This window comes from Anabrus simplex, chromosome 8, assembly GCF_040414725.1.
Source record: "Anabrus simplex isolate iqAnaSimp1 chromosome 8, ASM4041472v1, whole genome shotgun sequence".
Lineage (NCBI taxonomy): Eukaryota > Metazoa > Arthropoda > Insecta > Orthoptera > Tettigoniidae > Anabrus > Anabrus simplex.
In genome coordinates, this window is record NC_090272.1 from 190,632,152 (window position 1) to 190,659,638 (window position 27,487).

General features: G+C 39.4%; 1 protein-coding gene across 1 annotated transcript in view; it reads right to left on the reverse strand.

Annotated features, from left to right (window-relative positions):
* Positions 1–27,487, reverse strand: part of slo (calcium-activated potassium channel slo) — a 1,051,052-nt gene that overhangs the window by 601,632 nt on the left and 421,933 nt on the right. Inside the window, exon 3 of the mRNA XM_067152575.2 lies at positions 10,515–10,611. Coding sequence (XP_067008676.1) covers positions 10,515–10,611 — 97 coding nt within the window. The remainder of the gene's footprint in view (positions 1–10,514; positions 10,612–27,487) is intronic.

Sequence of the window (27,487 nt, forward strand, 5' to 3'; positions counted from 1 at the left end):
TCTGAACCGAAGGCCAGTACGCTGACCATTCAGCCAACGAGTCGGACAAACTACAAAATGAATTAGAATCTCAGCCATAAATAGTGGAGCAGAGTACTGTTTCTCTGCCATCTGATAGAATAAAACAATTATTATTATTATTATTATTATTATTATTATTATTATTATTGTGTTCTTCAGCTTATCCCAATTATTTTCTGGGGTTGCTGGAGCCACCCAGGCTCATTTTGGTTTTGGCTGGGGTTTTAAGACCGGGTGCCCTTCCTGATGTCACGTGATTTTAGAGATGAAAATCTCAACCCAGGATCGACCGGGATTCGAACCTTAGCCCTCTGGGTGGGAAGCCAGCAGCTAAGCCACTGAACTAATCATGCCCCCATTTTCATAATAATAATAATAATAATAATAATTATTATTATTATTATAATAATAATAATAATAATAATAGAGGATAGAGGATAATGAAAGTATATGGTTAATTCAGAGATGCTTGCAGACTGAATGCTAAAATAAAAGATATAACAACTATGATTTATGTATGTATGTATGTATGTATGGTTGGTTGGTTGGTTGGTTGGTTGGGAAGCAACTGAGTAACACTAATCAAATTACTTTTAACAAGTATTTTTTATTACACGTTATAATTCTCATATTAGGTCCGTATTGAAATGTACATAAATACGAAGTATGTTACAAGTGTTATTTTTTTAATATCCACCTATTCGATACAAAGAGATCCTTTTTAGAAATTAAATATTATTATAAAATGTTCAGGGACATGTTTCATGCATGTTAAGGGCATAATCAGCCTCAAACTCAAACCTGTATGGTGAAAAATCAGGATCCTGATTGTTCTTACAACTTATAAAAAAAGGATATCGATGTAGGATATCAATGTCCACCCCGCAATCCAACAAAACTCCCTCCCTGTCCGACCATACAAATCTCTCGCAACCAACAACACAGACTTAACACCCCGCCTACCCCCTCCCCTCCGCCAATCTCGCATCGATACTATACTAGAAGCACAAGTGTCAGTCATTCAACGCTACCATAGCAACTGTTTAACACTGTAACAGTAAAAGAAATAAATGAACCTACACATAACGTTTTTCGTCAACTAACCTTTCCATAACTGATTTACATCTTTACAGAGGAAAGGGTAAGTGTTTTGTAAATTTTCCATGGTTTTTTCTTTTTTCTTTTTTTAAACCCACATTCTCTTCAAAAATACCTTTCCTAAGCATTCACTCTCCTCTTGTTACAGACTTCACACCACACTTCGATATACCTTCGACAACCAAATGTTTTTTCCTTACTCCCACAACTACTTAAGGAAGACTTATCTTATCGTAACGCATTTGACTTTCACTCTTTCAGCCAGTTAAATAGACTATAGGCAGCTGAACAGCCACTTAAGAGGGCTGTTGTCTTATCACAACATACGAAATTGGCATCTTTAACAGTCCATCTGCTTTGCTTTTTCTTATCCTCTAACAGGAGTATTCAAGGAGGCACATTTCTGTTTCATTATAAAGATTGAGCTGTTTATTGTTCTACCCCCAACAAGTTTTTTTGGGTGCATTGACTCAACGCTCCAGAAAGTATAATCGTGTGAACTTTTGACATGCAGCTTGATACTGCGATTTTAGCTAAGAACATTCTAATAATTTTTATGTTTGGACAGACACCTACATTGATATCCTCTTTTTATAACTTGTAAGAGCAATCAGGATCCTGATTTTTCACCATACAGGTTTGAGTTTGAGGCTGTTGATACCCTTAATATGGGGGAAACATGTCCCTTAACATTTTATAATAATATTTAATTTCTAAAAAAGATCTCTTTGTATTGAACAGGTGGATATTAAAAAAATAATAACACTTGTAACATACTTTGTATTTAAGTATTTTTTAGTTATTCTTACTCGTTTGTAATCATTACTTTTTACCAAATGTAATTCATGCTCTTAATAAAACCATAATTGTTACATTCTAGTAATTGATACCTTATACATTGTATTGAGAGTTTGGTAACATTGGAGTTAATACTACACTACATAGACTGGCTGGCTGAGCCAGAAGTGTATCTAATATAGGTCACTGCTATAAAGTCAAGCATACATAGGGACATTGCAATACCCAATTCAATACAATACTTACGTATCAATACTTAAAAATATTGATAATTCAATAACATCGGTAACAAATATAGATACCACCAAGCGAGTTGGCTAAGCGGTTCGAGATATTTAACTGCCAGTTTGCATTCAGGAAATAGTGTGTTCAAACCTCATTGTTGGCACCCCTGAAGATGGTTTTCTATGATTTCCCGTTTCCACAACCTTGCAAATGCTGGGACTGCACCTTAATTATGGCCACAGTCACTTTCTTCCTAATGCTAGCCATAATCATCATCATCATCATCATCATCCCACTCCAGTTGCCCGGGTGTAGTTAACAAGCCTCCTCCACAACTTTCTGTCCTTCCACTTTTCCTGCTCCATTACTTCCACTACATCCAATCCAGCTTCTCTAATGTCCTTCCAGATCTGATCCATCCACCTTCTTGGTCTTCAAACTGGTCTCTTTCCCTTAACTTCTCTTTCTAATTCCCTTCTTGCTACCCATTCCTTTCCCATTATTTTTACATATCTGAACCATCTCAGTCTTCTTTCTGTATGTTCTGTACTAACATTCTATATTTAGCTCTTCTCTTTGAATTGTACTTCTTGTCTTTTTAACTGATGTTCTTAAAAATTTCATTTTTACTGCCTGGATCTTACTATCTTGTCTCTTATTAGTTACCAGCGTTTCTAGTACGTATGTTACAATTAGTATGAAATACTATTTATATAATGTTAATTTCCTTCTCTTGTGTTCTTTGTCATCCCATAAAAGCTCTCTGACTTGATGATAAAATGTTGTACCTTTACTTAGTCCATTATTAATTTCAGGGTTGATTTCATAACTTCCATTAATAATGCTACCCAGATATGTAAAGTGTTCTACATTCTCAAACCGTTCTCTGTCTTTGTTCACTTGGCTTCTCTTTTTCTCTTTTCCACAGTGCATGACTACAGTTTCCTTTTTACTAATTACCATTCCAAACTCCTTCAGATTTTCATTCCAAATGTTCAGTCTTCTTTGTACATACTTTTCTCCCTTTCCCCAAATCACATCATCTGCAAATACCAAAGCATTCACTTCATCACTACTGATACTCTGTTTTACACGTTTTGATGCTTGTTTAAAGGGGCCTAACATCTAGGTCATCAGCCCTGTTTTACAAGTTTTAGGATTTCATCCATCAATATAATAAACAATAATGGCAACAGTGCACTTCCTTGCTCGAGACCTTTCTTTGTATAAAATGTTTCAGAATCACCACTTCCCCAGTTGTACACTGCTTTTACTCTCATGATACAATATTTTTATCTTGTTAATTAATGATTTTGGTACATTCCTTTTCAGTAGGCATTCCCATACATGTTTTCTCTTAACTGTATCATAAGCTTTTTCCAAATCCAAAAATATGAAGATGATTTCCTTATTCCTTTTCAGATGTTTTTCCATTATTGTTTGCACTGTAAATATCAAGTCTGTTGTTGATCTATTTGGTCTAAAGGCATATTGTTCTTCCTCTAACCGTTTCTATTATATCCCTCAGTCTTTTGTCTAGGACTCTCTCCATTATTTTTAGCCCATGTGATAATAGGGTTATACCTCTATAATTTTCACATTTCTTCCTATTTCCTTTTTTGAACAGTGGTACAATGCTTTGGACCATAATATTGGTATTGCAAATCTTCAGGTATCCTTTCATCCTTCCATATGGCATTGAGGGCTCTGTATAGCCATTGTAGTCTAATGCTTCCTGCTGCCTTAATCATATCAGCACTGAATTCATGTTTTCCACTTGCTTTACCTTTGGTCATTGCTTTGACTGCCCTTTCAAGTTCCAACCATGTTATCGGGTTCTCTTCTTTTTCTCCATCTATTATTTCCATCTTCTTATCTCCTTCCTCTGAGCAGTCATCCTCATTATAAAGTTTTTCAAAATACTTTCCCATCACCTTCTGAAGATCATTTTCGTCATGTATTATGGATCCATCTTCTCTCCCTAATGCCTTAATTTTTTCTTGATTTATTCTTTTTGATTTTATTACTCTGTATAATAGTTTCTGATTTCCTCGACTATCTTGCTATCGCCCTATCCTACCATTTTATTGCCATAAAACATCCCCAAGTCATTGCAACATCAAGCAAATAGCTATTTTAAATAAAGAAAAAATATATAGCCCATTATACCTATACAATGGTATTGTTTGGAATTAACAGTATTGTACAGGCAATTTCAAACCTAGAAATAATGAAGAAGCAGTAATGAATAAACCTTCAAAATTATTATTATACATGGCTGTATTACGTTAACATTATGAACAGTGGAATTGTAATGTGTGATGAAAAGATAAAAATATATACATATGAACTAGCAGAACACACCTATCACTGTCATACTCATAGTTGGCAATGTCACTGACTTACATTTCTACCCAACATTAACATGTAGGCTGTCATTTTTAAGTCGCGGATAACAAAAATGAGTTTATTTAACAACTCTGTGAATTAAGGTCACTTTCTACGCTATGTTTTGTGGTCTATCTGCCAGGGACAAGTAGCTAGTCAAACAGTGTTTGGACAGCAGTTGCTCTAGAATGCGTGCATCGACACAAAAAGAGTAATTTCCTGGAAAACCATCAGAGTTACAAAGAAAATGTGTATGATATTTTCTTGTATAAAACCTAAAGTTAAGTTACATACTGCCTCCTATCGGAATATAGAGGATGGTTGCCCAATTGTACTTCCTCTCAAAACAATAACCACCACCACCACTTTTATATGGATGCACAGTGTTCTATTTCTGGTCTGTCCAAGGCTTTTAATTCAGGAATGAGGACTGGAACGGGGTTCGTCCTTATGAAACCAACTGAGAGGTGGTCGTCTGATACAAGAGACAGCAGCTCCAGTCAAATTCTAAGCAATGCGGCTAACCATGCAGCACTCCATTATCTGCAGGAGATCTGGCTGGGCAGCAGTTATCTTGGCAAGCCAAAACCTTAGTGTCTGTATGTACCACAGTTTTTTACCTGGCTCATTAGACTAATGAGTGAAATCATTTCTTTTGAGACAGCCAATAGATGTTAAATACAATTCTCAGCATTTCCCAAGCTGAAAAATAACATGATTTTCAGGATAACAACTGAGCAACCATGTCTCCAGTTGGTGAATGCATCAGCCTGTCCAACCAGCAATGCTGAAATGAGATTAAATGGTCTTAGAAGACAACTTGTCGTACAGAAGGAATTATCTAAGGCGAAAGTGCCGAAAATATGATCAGACCTGAATTCTACAAGATTGCTAGTTTTCTTAATTTGAATATGAGAGTTTTCCAAAACAATAATAAAAATCTTTCATCAGACATGCCGTGTAGAGAAGTTGGGATTATAGCACTTGGGTCTCCCTTCATCTTTCTCTGATGCAATGCAATTTCTTGCTTGTATTTAGAACAGGGCCATCCAAACAGCGCTCCCCGAGCGCTAGCGCTCTGGCCGCGCTCCAAGCCAGTGCTCCGAGCGCTTTGGGGAAGGTAGTGGTGGGAGAAGCTTGGCTGGCTGAGCGAGCGGTCTGCCCGCCGTGCCGAAGAGAGCAGTCGATCTATCAGTCGTAGTCTAGTCTACAGTGACTCTATACATATAGTGTAGTGTCACTGTAGTCTAGTCCAATGCTCTTTGTTAACAGCGTGTAACTAAATAACTAAATCAGTTTCGCAGTTGTCATGGCTGAACATCATTAAAAAAAAAAGGGAGTGGTGAAGCAGCAGCCTTCAAAGCAGAATGGGAAATTTTATTTTTCTGTACAGCTTATAAAGGGCATGCCAAATTTTTAGTGTGCCGCCGAGATTTAATGTGTTTTAAAACAGGACAAATTTGGAACGGCACTACAGTGCCAACCACAGGGATGATTACGGTGATTTGACAGACACCAGTCGCCAATCGAAGTTAGAAGAACTGAAATACTGTAAAATTTCAAGTAGCACTGTTCTGTAAATATTATTGTTTTAATTTTTAAATGCTTGTTTACAAACGGGAATGAAGAAATGATTGAATTATCTGAAAAATACTAAAATTTTGACTTGCCGTATTTTTGTCTGACAGATGATTGAAGAGAGCGAGGTTGGTGGACCCATTTTACGAACAAGCTACAAATGTTTGCCGCGAATTGCCAAAGCTGGGAAACCCTTCACGGAAGGGAATGTAATCAAGTAGTGCCTAATGGATTTGGCGGCATGTATTTGTCCTATGGAGCTAGTTGAGAAATTTGACAAAATCTATCTTTCTCCACAAACTGTGGCTCGCAGAATAGACGACATGGCCGTTGATATGGAACAGCAATTAAAGGAGAAGGCAGAAAGTTTTGTATCATTTTCCATCGCACTCGACGAATCAACCGACATTGTGGACAAAGCTCAGCTCGTTATTTTCATTTGAGGGGTGGATGACGATCTTCGTGTTACCGAGGATTTCGTAGACTTGGTAGCTCTCAATGACACCACTATCGGTTTCGATATTTTCCAAGCAGTGGAGGGTGTTTTTGAGTCAATGGGATTACGGTTGATGAGTGTAATGACGGATGGAGCTCCTGCTTTACGTGGTCTACCCACGGGGTTCCTCAGCTATGTAAAATTAAACATGGCTGAGAGCGGTAGTACCCTAATGGCGGCGATCCAGTGCTTTATACACCAGGAGGCAATCTGTGCAAAAGTCGCCAAGCTTAAAGACATAATGGGAACAGTTGTGCGAATGGTAAATTTTCTTCGCTCCCACGAACTCACGCACCGTCAATTCAAAGAGTACTGGGCGAGTTGGCCGTGCGGTTAGGGGCGGGCAGCTGTGAGCTCGCAATCGCGAGACAATGGGTTCGAATCCCACTGTCGGCAGCCCTGAAGATGGTTTTTTGTGGTTTCCCGTTTTCACACCAGCCAAATGCTGGGGTTGTACCTTAATTATACCTTAATTAAGGCCACGGCCGCTTCCATCCCATTTTTGGGCCTTTCTTGTCCCATCGTCGCCATAAGACCTATCTGTGTCGGTGCGACGTAAAGCAAGTAACAAAAGTAAAAATCAGAGTTCTTGGATGACATTGAAGCGGAGTATCCGGATATCCCGTACCATGCAGAAGTAAGATGGCTGAGCCACGCGAAGTGCTTCATCGAGCTTTTTGCTTGCGGAATGCAATAGATACCTTTTATCACATGAAAGGGTGGCCCGAAGTTCTTTTGCATGATCCTAAGTGGGTGGCGGACTTGGCCCCTTTAAGTGAATTTACTGCCCATCTGAATACTTTGAACACTTCGCTTCAGGGCGACAAGCACATAATCTCCGATTTGGTGGAAAAAATTCAAGCGTTCGAAAGAAAATTGATTTTGTGGGAAAACCAGTTGCGTGCAAGGAACACAGGACATTTTCCATTGCTTGAAACAGTGAAATACGGTGTCGACTTTGATGAGTATTTGCAGGTAATTCGCCAATTACAAAAAGAGTTTGAAAAGAGATTTTCAGAATACAGAACTCCAAGCGGTGTTAGATGTATTTGTTCGACCATTTTCTCTTAGTGCAGACAGTGCTCCACAGCTATTTCAATTAGAGTTGCTTAAACTGCAGTGCAATGTTCGTCTTAAAGACCGCTTTGTAATGTCACGAAGTTTAGAAGAATTTTGCAGCGGCTTTCCGCAAGAAGAATAGCCCCTTTTGTATAAACATGCATGTAAAGTTCTGTCAATGTTCGGCTCAACGTGCATTTTTGAGTGTTCCTTTCGGTTCTTAAGTTTACCAAAAGTAAACATCGTGAAACGATAAGCGATAGAAGCTTGCGCAATTGTTTAAGAATAGCTGTGTACAGATATATTGTAGGCCTGCTCAATTTGGAGATGATTGTTTGCTCCAAAAGTAAAAGCTCGTGAAAACGACTGACCAAAAGTCACTCAATGTTTGTACTATCTGTTCATATCGGTAAAACGTTGTTGAATTTTCCTCTCAGATATGTTCAAATTTCAGTTTTGAATAAATCACATTACTGTATTCTTTACTTAGCACTTGATTTCGTTTCCTGCATATTCCATACATCGGAGTACCTTTCGATTTGTAGATGCGGTATATTTTTACGGCAAATTAGCCCTATCAATATGATGTCAACAAACCCACAAAAGCCGTCGGACGCAAGACTGTACGTACGCATCTGGTCAGCGCGGTCCGAACATCGTCTGTCTCAGGTCTCCTCGCTGCCACACTGTAGTGGTGGTAGGGGAAGGAGCGCTAGCCTGACTGCCCAGTGCTCCGCGAGCGCGGGCGCGCTCTCGGAGCGCAATGGCTGGATGGCCCTGATTTAGAAGAATACACCTGCTTGCATGATATCAGCAGCCTATCTACTACAATGTATGTCTGACACTACACAGATTATTATTATTATTATTATTATTATTATTATTATTATTATTATTATTAACTTTTATTACTGGTACTACTAATAAAATAAGAATGTCACAATATTGTGGGTGTTCAATGAAGAGAGTTATCAGTCAAAAAAGTACTGAAGCTCCTAGTTTAGATAGCAAATATCAGGACTGACATTTTATTTCTGATAAGTGTTTTTACATTGTTTAAACTGATCACATGCTCAAAATTAATTTGAAAATTTATCATGCAATAACTGACTGAAAAGCCTCTAAGTTACGGTACTACTGCATATTACCTAAGATGACGACACTACAAATCATGAGTTCTAAACAAACCACATATGTCAGTCATCCAGTTCTACTTTTCTTCAACTCAATGGTCTCATATTTTGCATGCATCTTCTTTTTATGTTTGAGAAATACAAAGGAGAAATCATGTTCTATTTCAATTTACTCAATTTACTGAATAAAAGAGTAATGCAATTGATATTTCTGTATTAAATTTAAATCTACTTATCTCTCTTCAAATTAACCTGCTTTTAAGATTCCAGACTTTACTAAAGGATATTTCACCTGCAACCTCCTATAAAGTTTCTATTTAAACAGCAAGACAAAATACAGACCCAAATTCAAGCTGGATATGGAAAGAGTACAGAGAAACAATGACTTACCTATGAAAGATGCAGAATACACTCAGTAAATTAGGCAGACACACAATCATTTTGAATTTATTTAACTTCATAGTGAAATGCTTCTTTCTCAATCTATATTATGTGTATTTCTCATTCTTGCCTAAGTAAGTCACTTTTCCACTTAAGTTTCTTTTATGAAGCTTGATTGATTTATTACATACTGTACTAACTAGTGTAAACACACAGTAAGGGAATATATCACCACAATAGTTGTCCAATATTGCAAAACCTAGCTTTCAATCAGAATATAATTTTTATGGTAAAATAACTTTAGCTGCTCCTTAGATTCCTTGAGTATAAATTAGGCAATTGGTATTTTGTTATGATTGATTAATGTTTATTTGGGGATGGAAGGACTTGCCTCAGTGTGACTCCGGAGAAGAAATACAGACTGTGAAACATATTGCCTTTGAAGGCTTTCTCCATGCAATCAGAGGCAAGACTGAACAAAAGTTTGATAGATGAAGCACTCTTCATTGGCTTCACACCCTGATTCAGAACTGTGAATGAGAACCTGAGGAAAGTGAATTTTGTGTAACTGCATACATAATGTAAATATTCTGTTCATCACAGGCCAAATAGAATTGTTTAAAAGGTTTAGAACTGCAGTCTATACTCTCTTCGACTGAAGAAGCAAAAAGAAGTTCAGTTTCAACCAAGTGAAACTATCAAGAGATAAGTAGATTTTTTCCCTAGTAATTTAACATCACACCAACACATGAAGGTTTTTAGCAATGCAAGGATGGGAAAGTGATAGGACTGATTATTAATGGTTGTGGCCTTGAAAATGAAAGGCTCCCTAGGCTCAGCAAAACCAATATTAACAGGGTCGGTAAGGAGTAACGAATGGCCAGGGAAAGTCAGACCACAAAGATGATATGAGCGGCTTGGTACTAAAAACAATAATCACATGGCCTCAGCTAGCATGTTAAAGCATTCTTTATATGATGCCATTTAGGCTAACAATACATCAAATTTGATGTTCTATTTTACTCTATCAGATTACAGGGATATCAGAACTCTGTTGGGTGATTTACAGCCGAGTTTTGATTAATTTTCTCAGGCAAACACCAAGCGAGTCACCAAAGATCTTTCACATGCCAACATCGTACAACATGGAGTCCCAAATGGACTGTTTTCCACGCTTCAAACATCTGACTTCCTCTGCCAGCCTTGAATCTGTGATCTTGAGATCCAGAGGCCTACAATGTACCAATGACCCAGAAATGAAAATTTACCGAGAGGCCAAAACACCACTTGTTTGACAATGTACTTAAATAAACAAGCAGTATGAATTATATACTCACTCGTATAAAAAAGTACACCATAAAAAATATATTGAAGGCTAAATCTATTTGCTGGGTAATATTGTTGCTCCACTTCTGGCACCTCTCTACCTCTTCACTGAAACAAAGGAAACACATAAGTGAAACAGTATGAAATATCTCATTTATTAACGTGATTAACGTGATGTTAATATTGTTAATGTTAAGCAACAGGATTTAAATATTTAAACACACACAGGTAACACATATTTTAAATGGAAAATTACAGTAACTACTTGTAGGAATGGGAAACACTTAATGGAATTCTGTGCTAGTACAGGATTAGCTGTTACAAATCCATTCTTCAAGCATAAGGCTATTCACTGCCAGCCTTGGAAGGACAGGGGTACAAGGTCCATAATAAATTACAGTAGAACCTGACCTAAACTGACATTAATAGTTCTATGAAGAATGCCTGTTGTGAGGGAGAACTTATTAATTCAAGTTGTCCAAATTAACAAAATATTTCTGGTAGTTTCAAAACTACCAAGGAACCAAGGGGGAAGAATGTCATGTTCTGGTATCATGATCATTAGATAGGTGTTTTGTTAATGTTATCAAGAGATCACAATTCTCAGTAGTATGGTATATTATAGAAAGAAGTAAATAAACAAAACCCACAGCATAACCATTGCACAGCCCAAAGACCTGCAGATTATGAGGTGACACGTGATCAGCACAACAAATTCTCTTGGCAGTCATTTTTTTGGCTCTCCAGGCAGGGGCCACTATTCCACTGTCTAATAGCTCTTCAGCATTATCATGTAGGCTGAGTGGACCTCAAACTAGCCCTAACATCTAGGTAAAAATCTGATATGGCCAGGAATCTAACCAGGCACGTCCAGGTAGGAGGCAGGCTTGCTAACCCTAGACAGCAGAGCTGGCTAAAAAGAAGTAAATGATGGAGAAATATGTTTTAGTGGGGTAATGGATGACCATTATTTTGAGATTTCTACAAGTTTTCATCCAACAAGGAATTGACATTTTTAGTCTCAGAACTTTCAAAGAACCAAGGGTGAAAAATATCATACTCTGGTATTCTGATTGTAAGATAGGTTTTTCAGCAATGTTGTCAAGATATCATGATGCTCAGAATTATTGTAATTAAGAACAAATTTTGAGGACATGCTTGAAGGTAATGTTGACAAGATAAACCTAAAATCCATATATACATGGCACAATCTTACAAATCTCCATTTAAAAAACAGGCTACATTATTTCTTCCTTTCCTTTACAATAAAACAAAATGAAAACTGAAAAAGATTCATCAAATGAACATGGATTTTTAAGGAGCAACTTATAAAGTATTTATTTGCTTCTCTGAAGAGCTAAAATAAATGTGCCATGTATCTGCTAAACGCAATTTGAGGAAATGCCTTCATTCATTTACTATCCTGGACCCTAGGTGTCCACTTAAATGAAAGTACCGGTAGTCTAACTTTCCGTAACAAGTATTGTTAGGGCAGGTTCCACTGCACTTACATTTAATTTCAAGAAATGTTTAAGGAATATGCAGGTATGGAGGGGTATTTTTCAGAAACACTGACCACTATCTGATTTGCAGCAAACTGAAAATTGCTAGGCCTAAGATGCAGAAAGGAAAGGAAGGAAAAGGAAATTAGAAATACATTGAAATGATTAGCAAAACTATTCAAAGAATAGACAGTAAGCAGGTCTAGGATAATGAAATGAAATGGAGGCACACAGTGATGCAGAACTAGAAATAGCTAGGATATATCTTGGTACAATAGTGTGTAAAGATGGGAAAATGCGTACCTTCTGGTAGAGTAACGTAGTCAGGGCAGCATGTAAATGTAAAAACAGGGCATATCAGAAATGGTTTTATACAAGAAATGCTGTTGATAAGAAGCATTTCGTACAGGAAAGGAACAAAGACATACACATATTTGTAGAGTCCTAAAGGAAATAGGAGGATTTTGGAAACAGTCAGGAAATGAACACAGGCAACACGAAAATTATAATTTAGGGAAACAGGAAATGTTTATCCTTTTTGTCAGGTAAGCTCATTCTGTATCCAAGGGGAAAACTGGAAAGAAAGAGGAAATACTGTAACTATTTTAAACATCTATACAAAACAGGAAATCTTTCTTTTAATGTTTCAAATTACAGTAATTATGGTTTGACATTAAGAATGATAACACAATTGCAATTGAGGAAACAGAATGGACTGTGAAGTCAAACTTCAAGAGAACATGAAATTAGATCAGAAATGAGGAAGTATAATGGGTAAAGAAAGAATGAAATAGTTTCACAGAAAAGCACAGCAAGTTTAATATAGAATTTGAGTACGCCACTTTCATATTGGATAAAAGCAGTAGGCTAGTAACACCGATCTACCAACAAGATAACAAAGGAGTCACTTCATACCAAAATACCTTTCTAACTGCAATGTTGATAATGGATACAATACTTCATATCCTAGGAGTCACTTGCTGAAGTCGACCACATTCACAGCAGAAAGAGTTCCAATAAGGTAACCTGTTTGCCTTTAAAAAAGGGCGAAGTGAATTAAGTATGCATTTCTTTGATTGTATCATGCATTGTGAAAAACAAAGTACCAGTACGGTACAGTTATTGGTGGTTGTTTTAAGGGGAGGTATATCTATATGATCATCCCCTGCTGATCACTAGTGGACAATAAGATGAAGGACACTAGATAAGTTTTTGACCACAAATTTAAGACCAGAATCATAATATGCATTAAGTAGCCTACTGGTACCATGGTTGAAAAATATGGTAGATCTATGGCTTTGTTTTACAGATGGAGAGAGGCTATATGATAAAATTAGGCATGAAGGGAAAATACTGTAGCGTAGGTATTTGACCCTAATTAGATATTATGGTACAGTAAGTATCAAAGTGGTTACTAAGTTAGAGGTACAGTAATCAAGTTACTTATAATTAGGAGGCTAAAGAAATAGTTTATAGTAGAATACATCTTGGTTCAAATAGTCACAGGAGTAAGACAAGGGTGAAAGATCACAAAAGCGATGGTGAGTAGGTTAGTCATAGGTACCGGTAGTATAAATTACGGATAATTTCGACTGTCCAAACATACACTATCGAAAGTGAAAATGTATAATTATTTAGGGCCTAGGTACTGCACAAACTGCTTCTATTTTTATGTAGGCCTACGGTACCGGTACTTTAGCCTAGTGTGGAAAAAAATAGTGTATAAAGCATTAGCGTATTTTAATTAACATAATCAAGTAAGGTAGACTAGTGGTTCGATAGCCTGCAGTACCGTAGTTTCCGCGAAGTTCAATGGAAATTTGTATGGTACGTATGGACAGTCGATCTACAGTAGTTAACTGCATAATTTGCACTGGCACTGTGGCACAACAGCGCAGCTTGAGTTCTGCACCAAGAAAAGTAATCACAGGGAATTAAACCTCCAAAACACACTTTACAAAGATTCAACTCAGTTCATACCCCTCATACCCGACCCCGGAGCGAGACGGGACAAAGGTTGGAAATACCTTAGAGCATTAATAATAATATATGATCGAAGGGAAATACAGATTTGTATTCTTATTTCTTAGGCGTTGAGCCCAAAGAGAGTTGAGTGAGCCTATAAGGGCAAAGAGAATGGGTAGTATGAGGCCGTTGCCTACGAGATATACAAGGCCGGGACATAGCTACTAATTTGTCGCTGAAAAAGCGGCCCGACCGTGTTCATGGTTTGGCCGCTAGATAACAGGTTTCCGTTCTGTTCTTAGCGGACTTTAACATTGTGATATGCGGAGTAATTCTGATGCTGTGTTGATTTTGTGCAATTTATTGTGAATATTGGTTTTGTCTATGAGGTTGAGAAGAAGGTGCACTGTTGTGTACCTCTCTATTTCGGATGACACTAAAAAGGCATGGAAATTGACGTTCCATAGTTTCCCTTCAGAGTACGGTTTAAGGGAGAAATGGAAGCAAACTATTTCTAGGCAAAGTGATATAATAGGATCTCTTTAGGTACCTACCAATTCTTCTCATAAAACAGATTTCAGTGTAACCACATCAAATTTCCTTCTGTTTTCATTGTGTATCCTGTTCACAAACAGGAAAATGTCAAAGCAGGAAGCCTCCAGCTCCCAAAATTGATGTATTGCCATCAAAATTTAGTAAAAGTTCCCATTCAGATAACGATGAACATACCATATCTTCATACGTCAGCCACAAACGAAAGAGGAGTACAAGTCTCGTTTCTATGTCAAGGAAAGTCTACGAGTATCTCCGTTAAATCTAAAAAATATACGGATGAGAAAATTAAATACCAGATTACAGAAAGTAATCTGTAAATTGAGAAGTAGTATACGGGTAATGAAATCAGAAAAATAGTTTTACGGTATTTGAACTTGACCAAAAAGCAAACCAAATTGAAAAGCATGCTAACATTGGTCATTTAGGAGCTTTATTCCTGTTAGAACGAATTTAATTTCCTCATTTCCTCATCCGTTTACCCTCCAGGGTCGGTTTTTCCCTCGGACCCAACGAGGGATCCCACATCTACCGCTCAAGGGTAGTGTCCTGGAGCACCAGACTTTGGGTCGGGGGATACAGCTGGGGAGGATGACCAGTACCTCGTCCAGGCAGCCTCACCTGCTATGCTGAACAGGAGCCTTGTGGAGGGAGGGGGAAGATTGGAAAGGACAGGCAGGGAAGAGGGAAGGAAGCGGCCGTGGCCTTAAGTTAGGTATTATCCTGGCATTTGCCTGGAGGAGAAGTGGGAAACCACGGAAAACCACTTCGAGGATGGCTGAGGTGGGAATCGAACCCACCTCTACTCAGTTGACCTCCCGAGGCTGAGTGGACCCCGTTCCAGCCCTCGTAGCACTTTTCAAATTTCGTGGCAGGGCCGGGAATCGAACCCGGACCTCCGGGGGTGACAGCTAATCACACTAATCACTACACCACAGAGGCGAACACAAATTTAATTTTACGGGAAGAAAAAAGAGAAATACGGTGGAACGACGCTAAATATTTGCGTAACGGGCATAACATCGCCCACCAAACAGCGGCTTCAATACGAATGTCAAAATATCAGATGTGCGGAGGAAAAGATTGGATCGCTGATAATTGGATAAAGAGCGATTAAACCCAAAGTTATTTATGACCGCAATCTCGATCCGCTTATCGGATACTCTGAGGCACAATTAAAGGAATCGGTAAGAAGTGACAAACTCTCTATCAGATTTCTCTGCTTCTTTCGTGAATTACTTATTTCGTTTAAGCATATTGTAAGAAATACGTTGTAGAAAAGTCAGACAATTGCTCTTGGTCTATCTTTGATCTCATATCTGTTTGCTGCCTTCTGAAATTACTAGTTTTAATGAATTTTTATAGTTTTTCATATTCAAACGTGTTGTAATGAGCGGGCGAGACAGAACAGTAAAGAGGACTCTAGCGGCACTTGCCGGAATTATCTCGTAGGCAACGGTCTAGTGTGCTGTATTTCCCGGCCTTGTGTATCTCGTAGGCAACGATGAGGCAAAGAGAATGATGTATGATGAGACGAGTGTAGGAGCGGTAGGAGCAATTTTGAGTCGCACACTTGAGCGGCGAAAGCAGTAACTACAAGGTGAGCCGCGTTGTCTTATTTCTTCCTGCCTGTGGTGAATGAAATTCAATAAAATATTAACCAGTTCCTAAGCTCGTGCTATTAACTTCAGCATTTAAGGCAATGCACGCCATTGTCAATAAACGAGATCTCAATAACAAAATCATCACCTGCTGATACCGGTACATCAACAAATGCACAGCATATAAAAAAGAAAAGCTGAAGTCAGGGTAGCATATAGGCCAATGCAAATCTTATCCATCAGCCAGACATAAAGAAGTTATGTTATACAGAGAATAAAACGCTTCGCACTTTGGTATTTGTATTATTTAACGACAGTTCTTGTAAAAGGTAACTAACGAGGCTTGCCTGTTCTTCCAATATTACAGCTTGTTTGCTTGAGATCAGATTGTAAATCACAGGAAGTTTTCAGGAGAGTTCCATGTAATTAAAAAATTGCCGTTCAATGAAATAAAATGGAGTATTGTTCGGTATAGTTATGATTCTTTAATATGGCAGTACACTTCAAGAATTAAACTAGGAAAATTGTAACCTAGTCATCGATTAGCAACAACAAAATTAATAGCCTATTCAGAAAAACACGCAAAGAAAACATAGTACCACACCGAATGAGATCACAAAAGCAACTGATGAACTGAAAGCAATTCAATATTCAATCCACGTGGCGATAGCACCAAAATGTAACATCGTTAGGATTTTTTGCCATGACAACATACAATTTTCGAGCCGCGTTCGTCAAGTGTTTCTCCCTGCTAAACATTTCAAACCCTGAAGATTGATGAAAAATCACCAACTTAACTGCAGAGAGGGGAAATTCTTTATTATTATTATTATTATTATTATTATTATTATTGGAAATGGGCACAAACGTGCAAAGTTTACACCTTTAAACACTTGTATTTATAGTCACATTAAGTAAGCCTAATAGTTATGTTCAAGTCAAGCTTAAATCTATACTAATAATAATATTAGTAATAATTTTACGTCCCACAACTACTTCCGTGGTTTTCGGAGACGCCGAGGTGCCGGAATTTTGTCCCGCAAAAGTTCTTTAACGTACCAGTAAATCTACCGAAGCTGACGCATTTCAGCCCCTTCAGATACCACCAGACTGAGCCATGATCGAACCTGCCAAGTTGGGCTCAGAAGGCCAGCGCTCCACCACCGTGCGAACTACTCAGCCCGGAAATCTCGGCTTTATTCCAGATTCCGGGACAAATAAATCGTGGCGGTAGTTAACAGCGATGTAGGCCTACTTCATCAAGTCCAACTTCATGAAGTAAAGTACCGGTATCACATTTCGTAGTTATTTAAGTGGTACTTATTTGATGAAATAAGTTTAACTTCGTGAAGTCAAGGGGACCCTCGACTTATTTCGCATCTTAGCCTATAAAATGGATGACGATTTTGAGGAAGTGGCAGAAAAAGTTAAAGGCAATAAATCCGTGCTTCAAAGCGATGCTAACGAAGTAGGTGGTTTAATTTCCTGAAAAAACGCCGTTTTGAAGATCGTAATACCGAAAGTGGAACCAGTTCTTATAAAACGAAACCAATAATGCTTTCTTGTTCCTCTACTATTGCAGCTTGTTTGCCTTAAATTGTATAGCCTACCACAGAAAGCTTTCAGTGAAGTTCCATATAATGAAAGTATTGCCGTTGGCGTTAAACGTGCCGGTAATAAAATGGGATACTGTTCGGCAAGTTTATGATTCTTTAATATCACCTATGTAAATATCATACACACACATTCCTCGTTCATTTAATTCAGATCATCTAAAAATGAATGTAAAAAAAATTGCATATTACTGCTCTTCGAAGGAAATGCTGAATATTAACGAAGAATTAATATTTGTAAGTTTTGGCCTAACCTGTTTTTCTATGTGTGTTATTAATAAATAGTTGTTTGGGACCTATGCTCACTTTCACAGCCTACAGTATCGAATCTGGTGGTCAAGATATCAAGAATTCTTGCGTTACACATAAGCCATCACAGAAATATGCCAATCACACAGCAGGAGAAAGCAGCCAATCGCTTACTTTCCAAGAAATTTGCCGGAGGTCAAAATTCCAACACACTTCCATTCATGGAGTGGAGGACATCATTCATTCATTTATTTTTATTATTAGGAATATGAACAATTTCCCCATGGTACTGTATTCCCATATTACCTACGGACGGCGTCGGGTAGGCCCTACCGATCCGAAACCTTGAACCCAGAAAACAGTGCCTCACCAAATTATCTTCGCAGCCAGTTATGCGAATATGCTTTGAAAATGACATGCTGTTAGGAATTATCGCTTTCGACTCTGGTTTTTCTTCACTATTCCCATTTTGATGATGATGATGATGCTTGTTGTTTTAAGGGGCCTAACATCTAAGACTAAGAGACTAAGAAGGAGGTGCAGACTGGAAAGAAATAGTTAGAAATGGCTGTGGAAGTAAGGAGAAATTGAAGGAACTTACTAGAAAACTGAATCTAGCAAAGAAGGCAGCTAAGGATAACATGATGGCAAGCATAATTGGCAGTCATAAAAATTTTAGTGAAAAATGGAAGGGTATGTGTAGGTTTTTTAAGGCAGAAACAGGTTCTAAGAAGGACATTCCAGGAATAATTAATGAACAATGGGAGAGCTTTGGGAAGGCATTCTTTCTGATTATATTAGACATGTTTGCGAAATTAATAACTGGTTCGATAGAAGGCAATTCGGTTTTAGGAAAGGTTATTCCACTGAAGCTCAACTTGTAGGATTCCAGCAAGATATAGCAGATATCTTGGATTCTGGAGGTCAGATGGACTGTATCGCGATTGACATGTCTAAAGCATTTGATAGGGTGGATCATGGGAGACTACTGGCAAAAATGAGTGCAATTGGACTAGACAAAAGAGTGACTGAATGGGTTGCTATATTTCTAGAAAATAGATCTCAGAGAGTTAGAGTAGGTGAAGCTTTGTCTGACCCTGTAATAGTTGAGAGGGGTGTTCCTCAGGGCAGTGTTATCGGACCTTTATGTTTTCTTATATATATAAATGATATGAGTAAAGGAGTGGAATCGGAGGTAAGGCTTTTTGCGGATGATGTTATTCTTTATAGAGTGATAAATAAGTTACAAGATTGTGAGCAACTGCAACGTGACCTTGAAAATGTTGTGAGATGGACAGCAGGCAATGGTATGTTGATAAACGGGGCTAAAAGTCAGGTTGTGAGTTTCACAAATAGGAAAAGTCCTCTCAGTTTTCATTACTGCGTTGATGGGGTAAAAGTTCTTTTTGGGGATCAGTTTAAGTATCTAGGTGTTAATATAAGGAAAGATCTTCACTGGGGTAATCACATAAATGAGATTGTAAATAAAGGGTACCGATCTCTGCACATGGTTATGAGGGTGTTTAGGGGTTGTAGTAAGGATGTAAAGGAGAGTGCATATAAGTCTCTGGTAAGACCCCAACTAGAGTATGGTTCCAGTGTATGGGACCCTCACCAGGATTACCTGATTCAAGAACTGGAAAAAATCCAAAGAAAAGCAGCTTGATTTGTTCTGGGTGATTTCCGACAAAAGAGTAGCGTTACAAAAATGTTGCAATGTTTGGGTTGGGAAAAATTGAGAGAAAGAAGAAGAGCTGCTCGACTAAGTGGTATGTTCCGAGCTGCCAGCGGAGAGATGGCGTGGAATGACATTAGTAGACGAATAGGTTTGAATGGCGTTTATAAAAGTAGAAAAGATCACAATATGAAGATAAAGTTGGAATTCAAGAGGACAAACTGGGGCAAATATTCATTTATAGGAAGGGGAGTTAGGGATTGGAATAATTTACCAAGGGAGATGTTCAATAAATTTCCAATTTCTTTGAAATCATTTCGGAAAAGGAAAGCAACAGATAGGGAATCTGCCACCTGGGCGACTGCCCTAAATGCAGATCAGTATTGATTGATTGGTCATCGGCCCCTGATGGTACGAAATGAGACGAAATGCAATGACAAAATAAAAATCCAAAATCCTCCACTGACCAGAATGCAAAACGTGAGAACGAAAAATGAACGGATGGATATGAAGTTAAAACAATCAGTGGATCCGACCCGCAATGCCCCAGTCTCAGAAACTGACTGAGAACAAGAGTAACACTGACTAAGGGACTGCTCCCATAGCTCAATACTACATCGATGATGCTTGCAAGCTAAAGGGGTCCAAAATATAGGTTATCGGCCTCTCGTAAGGGTACTTATCGCTTGGAAAGTAGAACCATGGTATTACACATGGTGCGGTACTAATCAAAAGTATCGTAGACACTCCTAAGTTCAGAGCCCCTGAACCCCCTTTTAGTCGCCTTTTACGATAGCCAGGGGATACCGTGGTTGTTATTCTACCACCCCCACACACAGGGGGGCGACGACCAGGCGAGTCTACGGAATCCTGGCAATGCTTCCACTTAATTGTGCCAGGCTCCTCACTTTCATCTATCTATCTATCCTATCCGACCTCCCTTGGTCAACTATTGTTCTTTTCCGACTCCGACGGTATTACAGCACTCGAGTGCTAGGGAGTCTCATTTTCGTAGCCCTTGTCTTGTCGTTGAAGCTTGCCGGCGGACTTGAGAGAAATAAAATACCTCTCGCGGACCAAACACACAACCCCCTACGAAGAGACGAAGAATACACCCACGGTATCCCCTGCCTGTCGTAAGAGGCGACTAAAGGGGGCAACCAAGGGGTGATTGGATTAGAACCATGAAACGACTTGTGATTAGTACCACCACGCGGGGAACCCAATGTGTCGGTATTATTTGCGCGTATTACTACGTTAGGTACGAAATAGGTTTGTGATTAGTAGCAATCAGGAGCACCGCGCGGTCAGGCTTTTACGGTACCTGTGATTAGTAGCACTATATGAGCGACACCAGGGCTCTGGCTTGCCTATGATTAGTACCCACTGTATAAGGAACACCACGGGATAGCACGAGTCCCTGTGGTTAGTATACTTACGTGATGGAGACCATAGGTTTGCGTTGCCTCACCGCGAGTAGTAGGTTCGTGGCTTCCCCTGCTACGCCAGCGTATTATTCCCATTTTATCCGGCTGTAAAGAACTGGGCAGAAGTTGCCGACTTGAACTTCTGATACTAGTCCAGTTGTAAGGGTGCTCAGTTATGCACAACTTAACTGTCGAGTCAAGTAAAATGCGACACTCGATAGTCCTCGCAACAAATAACAAGCAGCTTGATGGTGGTGGTGATTGTTTTAAGAGGAAGCTCTTCCTTGCTTGAGCTAATCTGCATTTTATGTCCTCCTTACTTCTGCCATCGTTCGTTATTTTACTACCCAAGTAACAATATTCGAAAACCACATTAAAATCCGTAAGTTGGTTCTCGAAGTTGGCCCGAACAAACACTTACCATGAACTCCGTTTTTATTACATGTATAGACAAGCTGAAGATAGCTGAGCCTTCTACCCTCTCTATTTCGTCCTGTTTAGTTGTTAACGACCTCTTGGCGCGCTCCACTTTATCGCTGGCTAGCCTGCTGATGGACAAACAAGCTGCCAGCAGCGCCTTCCTTATTGTGTTTGTCGCTAAACAAACGTCCCTCTGTAGTTGGGGGCAGTAAAATGACATCCGCAGCATCTCCTGTCTGTCGTAAGAGGCAACTTAAAGGGGCCTCAGGAGCTCTTAACTTGGGAGAGTGGGTTGGTGACCACGGGGCCCTTAGCCCAGTTATGGAATTGCTTCCACTTGTACCAGGCTCCTCACTTCCATCTATCCTGTCCGACCTCCCTTGGTCAACTCTTCTTTTCCGACCCGACGGTATTACGTGTCGAGGCCAAGGGAGTCTCATTTTCACGCCCTTCGTGGCCCTTGTCTTTCTTTGGCCGATGCCTTCATTTTTCGGAGTATCGGACTCCTTCCATTTTTCCCCCTTCTGATTATTAGTTTTGTTCGGGGCGTCGACCTAGGAAGATCTTTTTCCCCCTACTTGCACCATATGTGAGGAACCTGCGTGTATTATGTAAATGGCGGAAGTGTAATGGAAGTGTAATGCGAGGAAAGGAACATTAAGGACGACACGAACATCCGCCGCCGGGTGACAGGTGGACGCGTTGCCCCCTACACCGCGGGGCCGAACTTGTCTAGTTGTACTTCCTCTTAAAACAGAAATCACCACCACCACCACATCACTCTCCGGATCATCTTGCAATCAACACTCCACAGCAGACGACACTAAAACCTTATTTGAACCCCCCCCCCCGCCCTCTCCAACTTGCTGCGTTCTTCTTTAGTAAAGTTACTGAATCACTCGCCACTGGAGTAAATTACTGGCCTAGTGCAAACTAGCCTATGGGGTCAGTCGTGCTGTAGTCCAATGAGAAAAGCAATAGTAAACTTCCTCATTCCTATTACCTATTGACCAGTTCGCCTCGTTTTGATGCACCATTGCTCTTTGCGGTTTCCGTATAACCGCAAAACTTTGGTGGTGCTGTTTGAAGATACAACCAATCTCCCGACAGACAGACAGACAGACAGACAGACAGACAGACAGACAGACAGACAGACATACAGACAGACATACAGACAGACAGGCAGACAGACAGACAGGCAGACAGACCTATCGAGCGAGTTGTCACGGCTTGGTACGAATCATGCAGCTACGAGCTGCCATTCGGGGGATGGTGGAGTTGGACCCCACTATCGCCAGCCCTGAAAATAGTTTTCCATGGTTTTCCATTGTCACACCAGACAAATATTGAGGTTGTATATTAATTAGGCCACGGCCGCTTCATTACCAGTCCTAGCCTTCTCCTGTTTCATCGTCGCAGACAACCTAATTGATATGAGTTGAGACGTTAAACCATTAGCAGAAAGAACATACATTTTAGCAGTTATTATCTTCCACCGCTTTACCTATGTGGGATTGCTGCTGCAAACGTCGTCGTTCATGAGAACTTGAATCTGTTTTACGGCCAGACGCCCTTCTATGGAGGGATGTTTTAAATATTTCATGATTCTGTAATGGTTAATAGTGTAGAGTGCTGTATGTATGAAGCGGTGTGTATTGAGACAAACACGAACGCCTAGTTCCCGAGATTCGAGAGTTAGCCATACATACATACATACATTATCATTATAGACTGTTGTGCCTTTCAGCGTTCAGTCTGCAAACATATGTGAATTTACTAAACGTCGCCACAATCTTTGATTTGCAACTAGTGTTGTGACCTCATTTAGTTCTATACCTCTTACCTTTAAATTGTTAGAAACCGAGTCTAACCATCGTCGTCTTGGTCTACCTCTACTTCTCTTACCCTCCATAGCAGAGTCCATTATTCTCCTAGGTAACCTATCCTCCTCCACTCGCCTCACATGACCCCACCACCGAAGCCGGTTTATGCGTACAGCTTCATCCATCGAGTTCATTCCTAAATTAGCCTTTATATCCTCATTCCGAGTACCATCCTGCCATTGTTCCCACCTGTTTGTACCAGCAATCATTCTTGCTACTTTCATGTCTGTTACTTCTAACTTATGAATAACATATCCTGAGTCCACCCAGCTTTCGCTCCCGTAAAGCAAAATTGGTCTGAAAACAGACCGATGTAAAGATAGTTTCGTCTGGGAGCTGACTTCCTTCTTACAGAATACTGTTGATCGCAACTGCGAGCTCACTGCATTAGCTTTACGACACCTTCATTCAATCTCACTTACTGTATTACCATCCTGGGAGAACACACAACCTAAATACTTGAAATTATCGACCTGTTCTAGCTTTGTATCACCAATCTGACATTCAATTCTGTTGAATTTCTAACCTGCTGGCGTCAATTTAGTCTTGGAGAGGCTAATTTTCATACCATACTCATTGCACCTATTTTCAAGTTCCAAGATATTAGACTGCAGGCTTTCGGCACAATCTACCATTAAGACCAAGTCGTCAGCATAGGCCAGACTGCTTATTACATTTCCACCTAACTGAATCCCTCCCTGCCATTTTATACCTTTCAGCAGATGATCCATGTAAACTACGAACAGCATATGTGAAAGATTACAGCCTTGTCTAATTCCTGTAAGTACCCTGAACCAAGAACTCATTCTACCGGCAATTCTCACTGAAGCCCAATTGTCAACATAAATACCTTTAATTGATTTTAATAATCTACCTTTAATTCCATAGTCCTCCAGTATGGCGAACATCCTTTCCCTCGGTACCCCGTCATATGCTTTCTCTAGATCTACGAAACATAAACACAACTGCCTATTCCTCTCGTAGCATTTTTTCAATTACCTGGCGCATACTGAAAATCTGATCCTGACAGCTTCTCTGTGGTCTGAAACCACACTGGGTTTCATCCAACTTCCTCTCAACGACTGATTAGCCAGACGCGGTTAAAATAACCGACCCGGCCGGGAATCAAACTCAAGACTCTGTGAACCAAAGATTGCGAGCTGCCATTTTAGGCGAACACCTAGCAGGCGTAATTAAATCTCTTGATATATAAAAGTGAAATCGTATTCTTGCATTCCTCAAAGTGGTGGTGGTGCTGCTCTATTTTCGGCACACCTCCTAGGGCGGTTAGGGATACATAGGCTATCCATTTAACCACATACCAGCCTCTTAGCCCGACCGGCGCCTCTCAGAATGGCAGCTATTAGCGCTAATAGACAAAGCATATTGACGCGATATATCGTTGAAATTTTCTGACAACATTCTGGCAGAGAGGTCAGAAGTTAGTTTCACAAGATCAGCCAGGTTACAGGAAGTAAGACGGCCCGCCAAATCCAGACTACGGAAAACACCCGGAGATTCAAATGCATAGTCCAGTGAATACGACAGACACTGGATATTATCAATCAAATGGCAGATGGCCGGGAAAGCGACTTGAAAGGAAGAATATTCCTCGCATAATGAAAAAGAAAAATAGAATAATGCGCTGTAGATGGCTGACATTCGGCATTATCTATCAAGTCTTAAGCCCGCAGGCTGGTTGGATCCCCAAATAGCACCACCGAAGATTGTGCAGATATAAAGTAACCGCAAAGCAGATAGCGGAGCCATAATGAGACGTACTAGGCTATAGATCATTCCAGGTTAAGAGAACAGTGTCGCTCTTATGACAACTAGGTTGCCATATCGAACAACTGTTCTACAGCATCACGGGAAAACTGAGGTACATAAATTTGTAAACTCCGTTTTTAAGTTCAAAATAAAAAGGGGAAAAAATAAGCTACAAATTAAGCAGTTGGCTTTTGTTTCTTCCTCAGCCTCATCCACGAAGTAAATAAATAACTTATTGTTAAAGTACAGACGGGTATAAAGACTGAGAAAGATATGCAACACATAAATAGACGACTTCCCTACAACAGTAATAAGCTGCCAGGATTCAAAGAGTAAGGGATTACGCGTTACATGTACGACAGTGACAGAGACGGTAAATGAAGGAAGTCAATCACTACTAATCTGCATTTAGGGCAGTCGCCCAGGTGACTGATTCTCTATCTGCTGTTTTGTTAGCCTTTTCTTGAATATTTTCAAAAAATTTGGAAATTTATTGAACATCTCTCTTGGTAAGTTATTCCAATCCCTAACTCCCATTCATATAAAAGAATATTTGCCCCAATTTGTCCTCTTGAATTCCAACTTTATATTGTGAACTTTTCTACTTTTAAAGACATCACTCAAACTTTTTCGTCTACTAATGTCGTTCCACGCCATCTCTTCACTGACATCTCGGAACACACCGCTTAGTCGAGCAGCTCATCTCCTTTCTACCAAGTCTTCCCAGCCCAAACTTTGCAACATTTTTGTAACACCACTCTTGTGGAAATCACCCAGAACAAATCGAGCTGCTTTTCTTTACATTTTTCCAGTTCTCGAATCAAGTAATCCTGGTGATGGCCTCATACACTGAAACCTTACTCTAGTTGGAGTCTTACCAGAGACTTATATGCCCTCTCCTTTACATCCTTACTACAACCTCTAAACACCCTCATAACCATGTGCAGAGATCTGTAACTTTTATTTACAATCCCATTTATGTGATTACCCCTATGAAGATCTTTCGTATATCAACACCTAGGTACTTACAATGATTCCCATAAGAAACTTTCACCCCATTAACGCAGTAATTAAAACTGAGAAGACTTTTCCTACTTGTGGAACTCGCAACCTGACTTAACCCCGTTTGTCATCATACCATTGCCTACTGTCCATCTCACATTATCGAGGTCATTTTGCAGTTGCTCACAATATTTTAACGTACTTGTTACACTATACAGAATAACACCCGAAAAAAAGCCGTATCTCTGATTCCACTTCTTTACTCATATCATTTATATATAAAAGAAACAATAAAGCTCCAATAATACTGCCTTGAGAAATTCCCCTCTTAATTATTACATGATCAGATAACGCTTCGCCTATTGTCATTCTCTGAGATCTACAGTATTTTCTAGAAATATAGCCATCCATTCAGTCACTTCTTTTAGTCTGCTTGCACTAATTTTTGCCAGTATTCTCCCATGATCCATCCTATCAAATGCTTTAAACAGGTCAATCGTGATACAGTCTATTTGACCTCCTGAATCCAAGATATCTGCTATATCTTGCTGAAATCCTACAAGCTGAGATTCAGTGGAATAGCCTTTCCTAAACCAGAAATGCCTTCTATCGAACCAGTTATTAATTTTGCAAACATGTCTAAGCTTACAGGCAATGCATGTCAAACTGACTAGCATGTAATTTTCAGCTTTATGTCTATCACCCTTTCTTTTATACACAGGGGCTAGTATAGCAACTCTCCATTCATTTGGTATAGCTCCTTCAACCAAACAATAATCAAATAAGTACTTCAGATATGGTACTTAATCCATTGTCTTTTGCATATCCCGCGAAATCTTATCAATTCCAGCCGCTTTTCTAGTTTTCAAATTTTGTATCTTTCTGTAAATGTCATTGTTATCATATGTTAATTTCAATACTTCTTTAGTATTAGTCACCTCCTCTAACTGGACATTAGCCCTGTAACCAACAATCTTTGCATACTGCTTACTGAATACTTCTGCCTTTTGAACCTCATATGCACACTCCCTTTGTTCCGAGCTGTCAGCGGAGTGATGGCGTGGAATGACATTAGTAGACGAACAAGTTTGAGTGGCGTCTTTAAAAGTAGGAAAGATCACAATATGAAGATAAAGTTGGAATTCAATAGGACCAATTGGGGCAAATATTCATTTATGGGAAGGGGAGTTAGGGATTGGAATAACTTACCAAGGGAGATGTTCAATAAATTTCCAATTTCTTTGAAGTCATTTAGGAAAAGGCTAGGAAAACAACAGATAGGGAATCTGCCACATGGGCGACTGCCCTAAATACAGATTAGTATT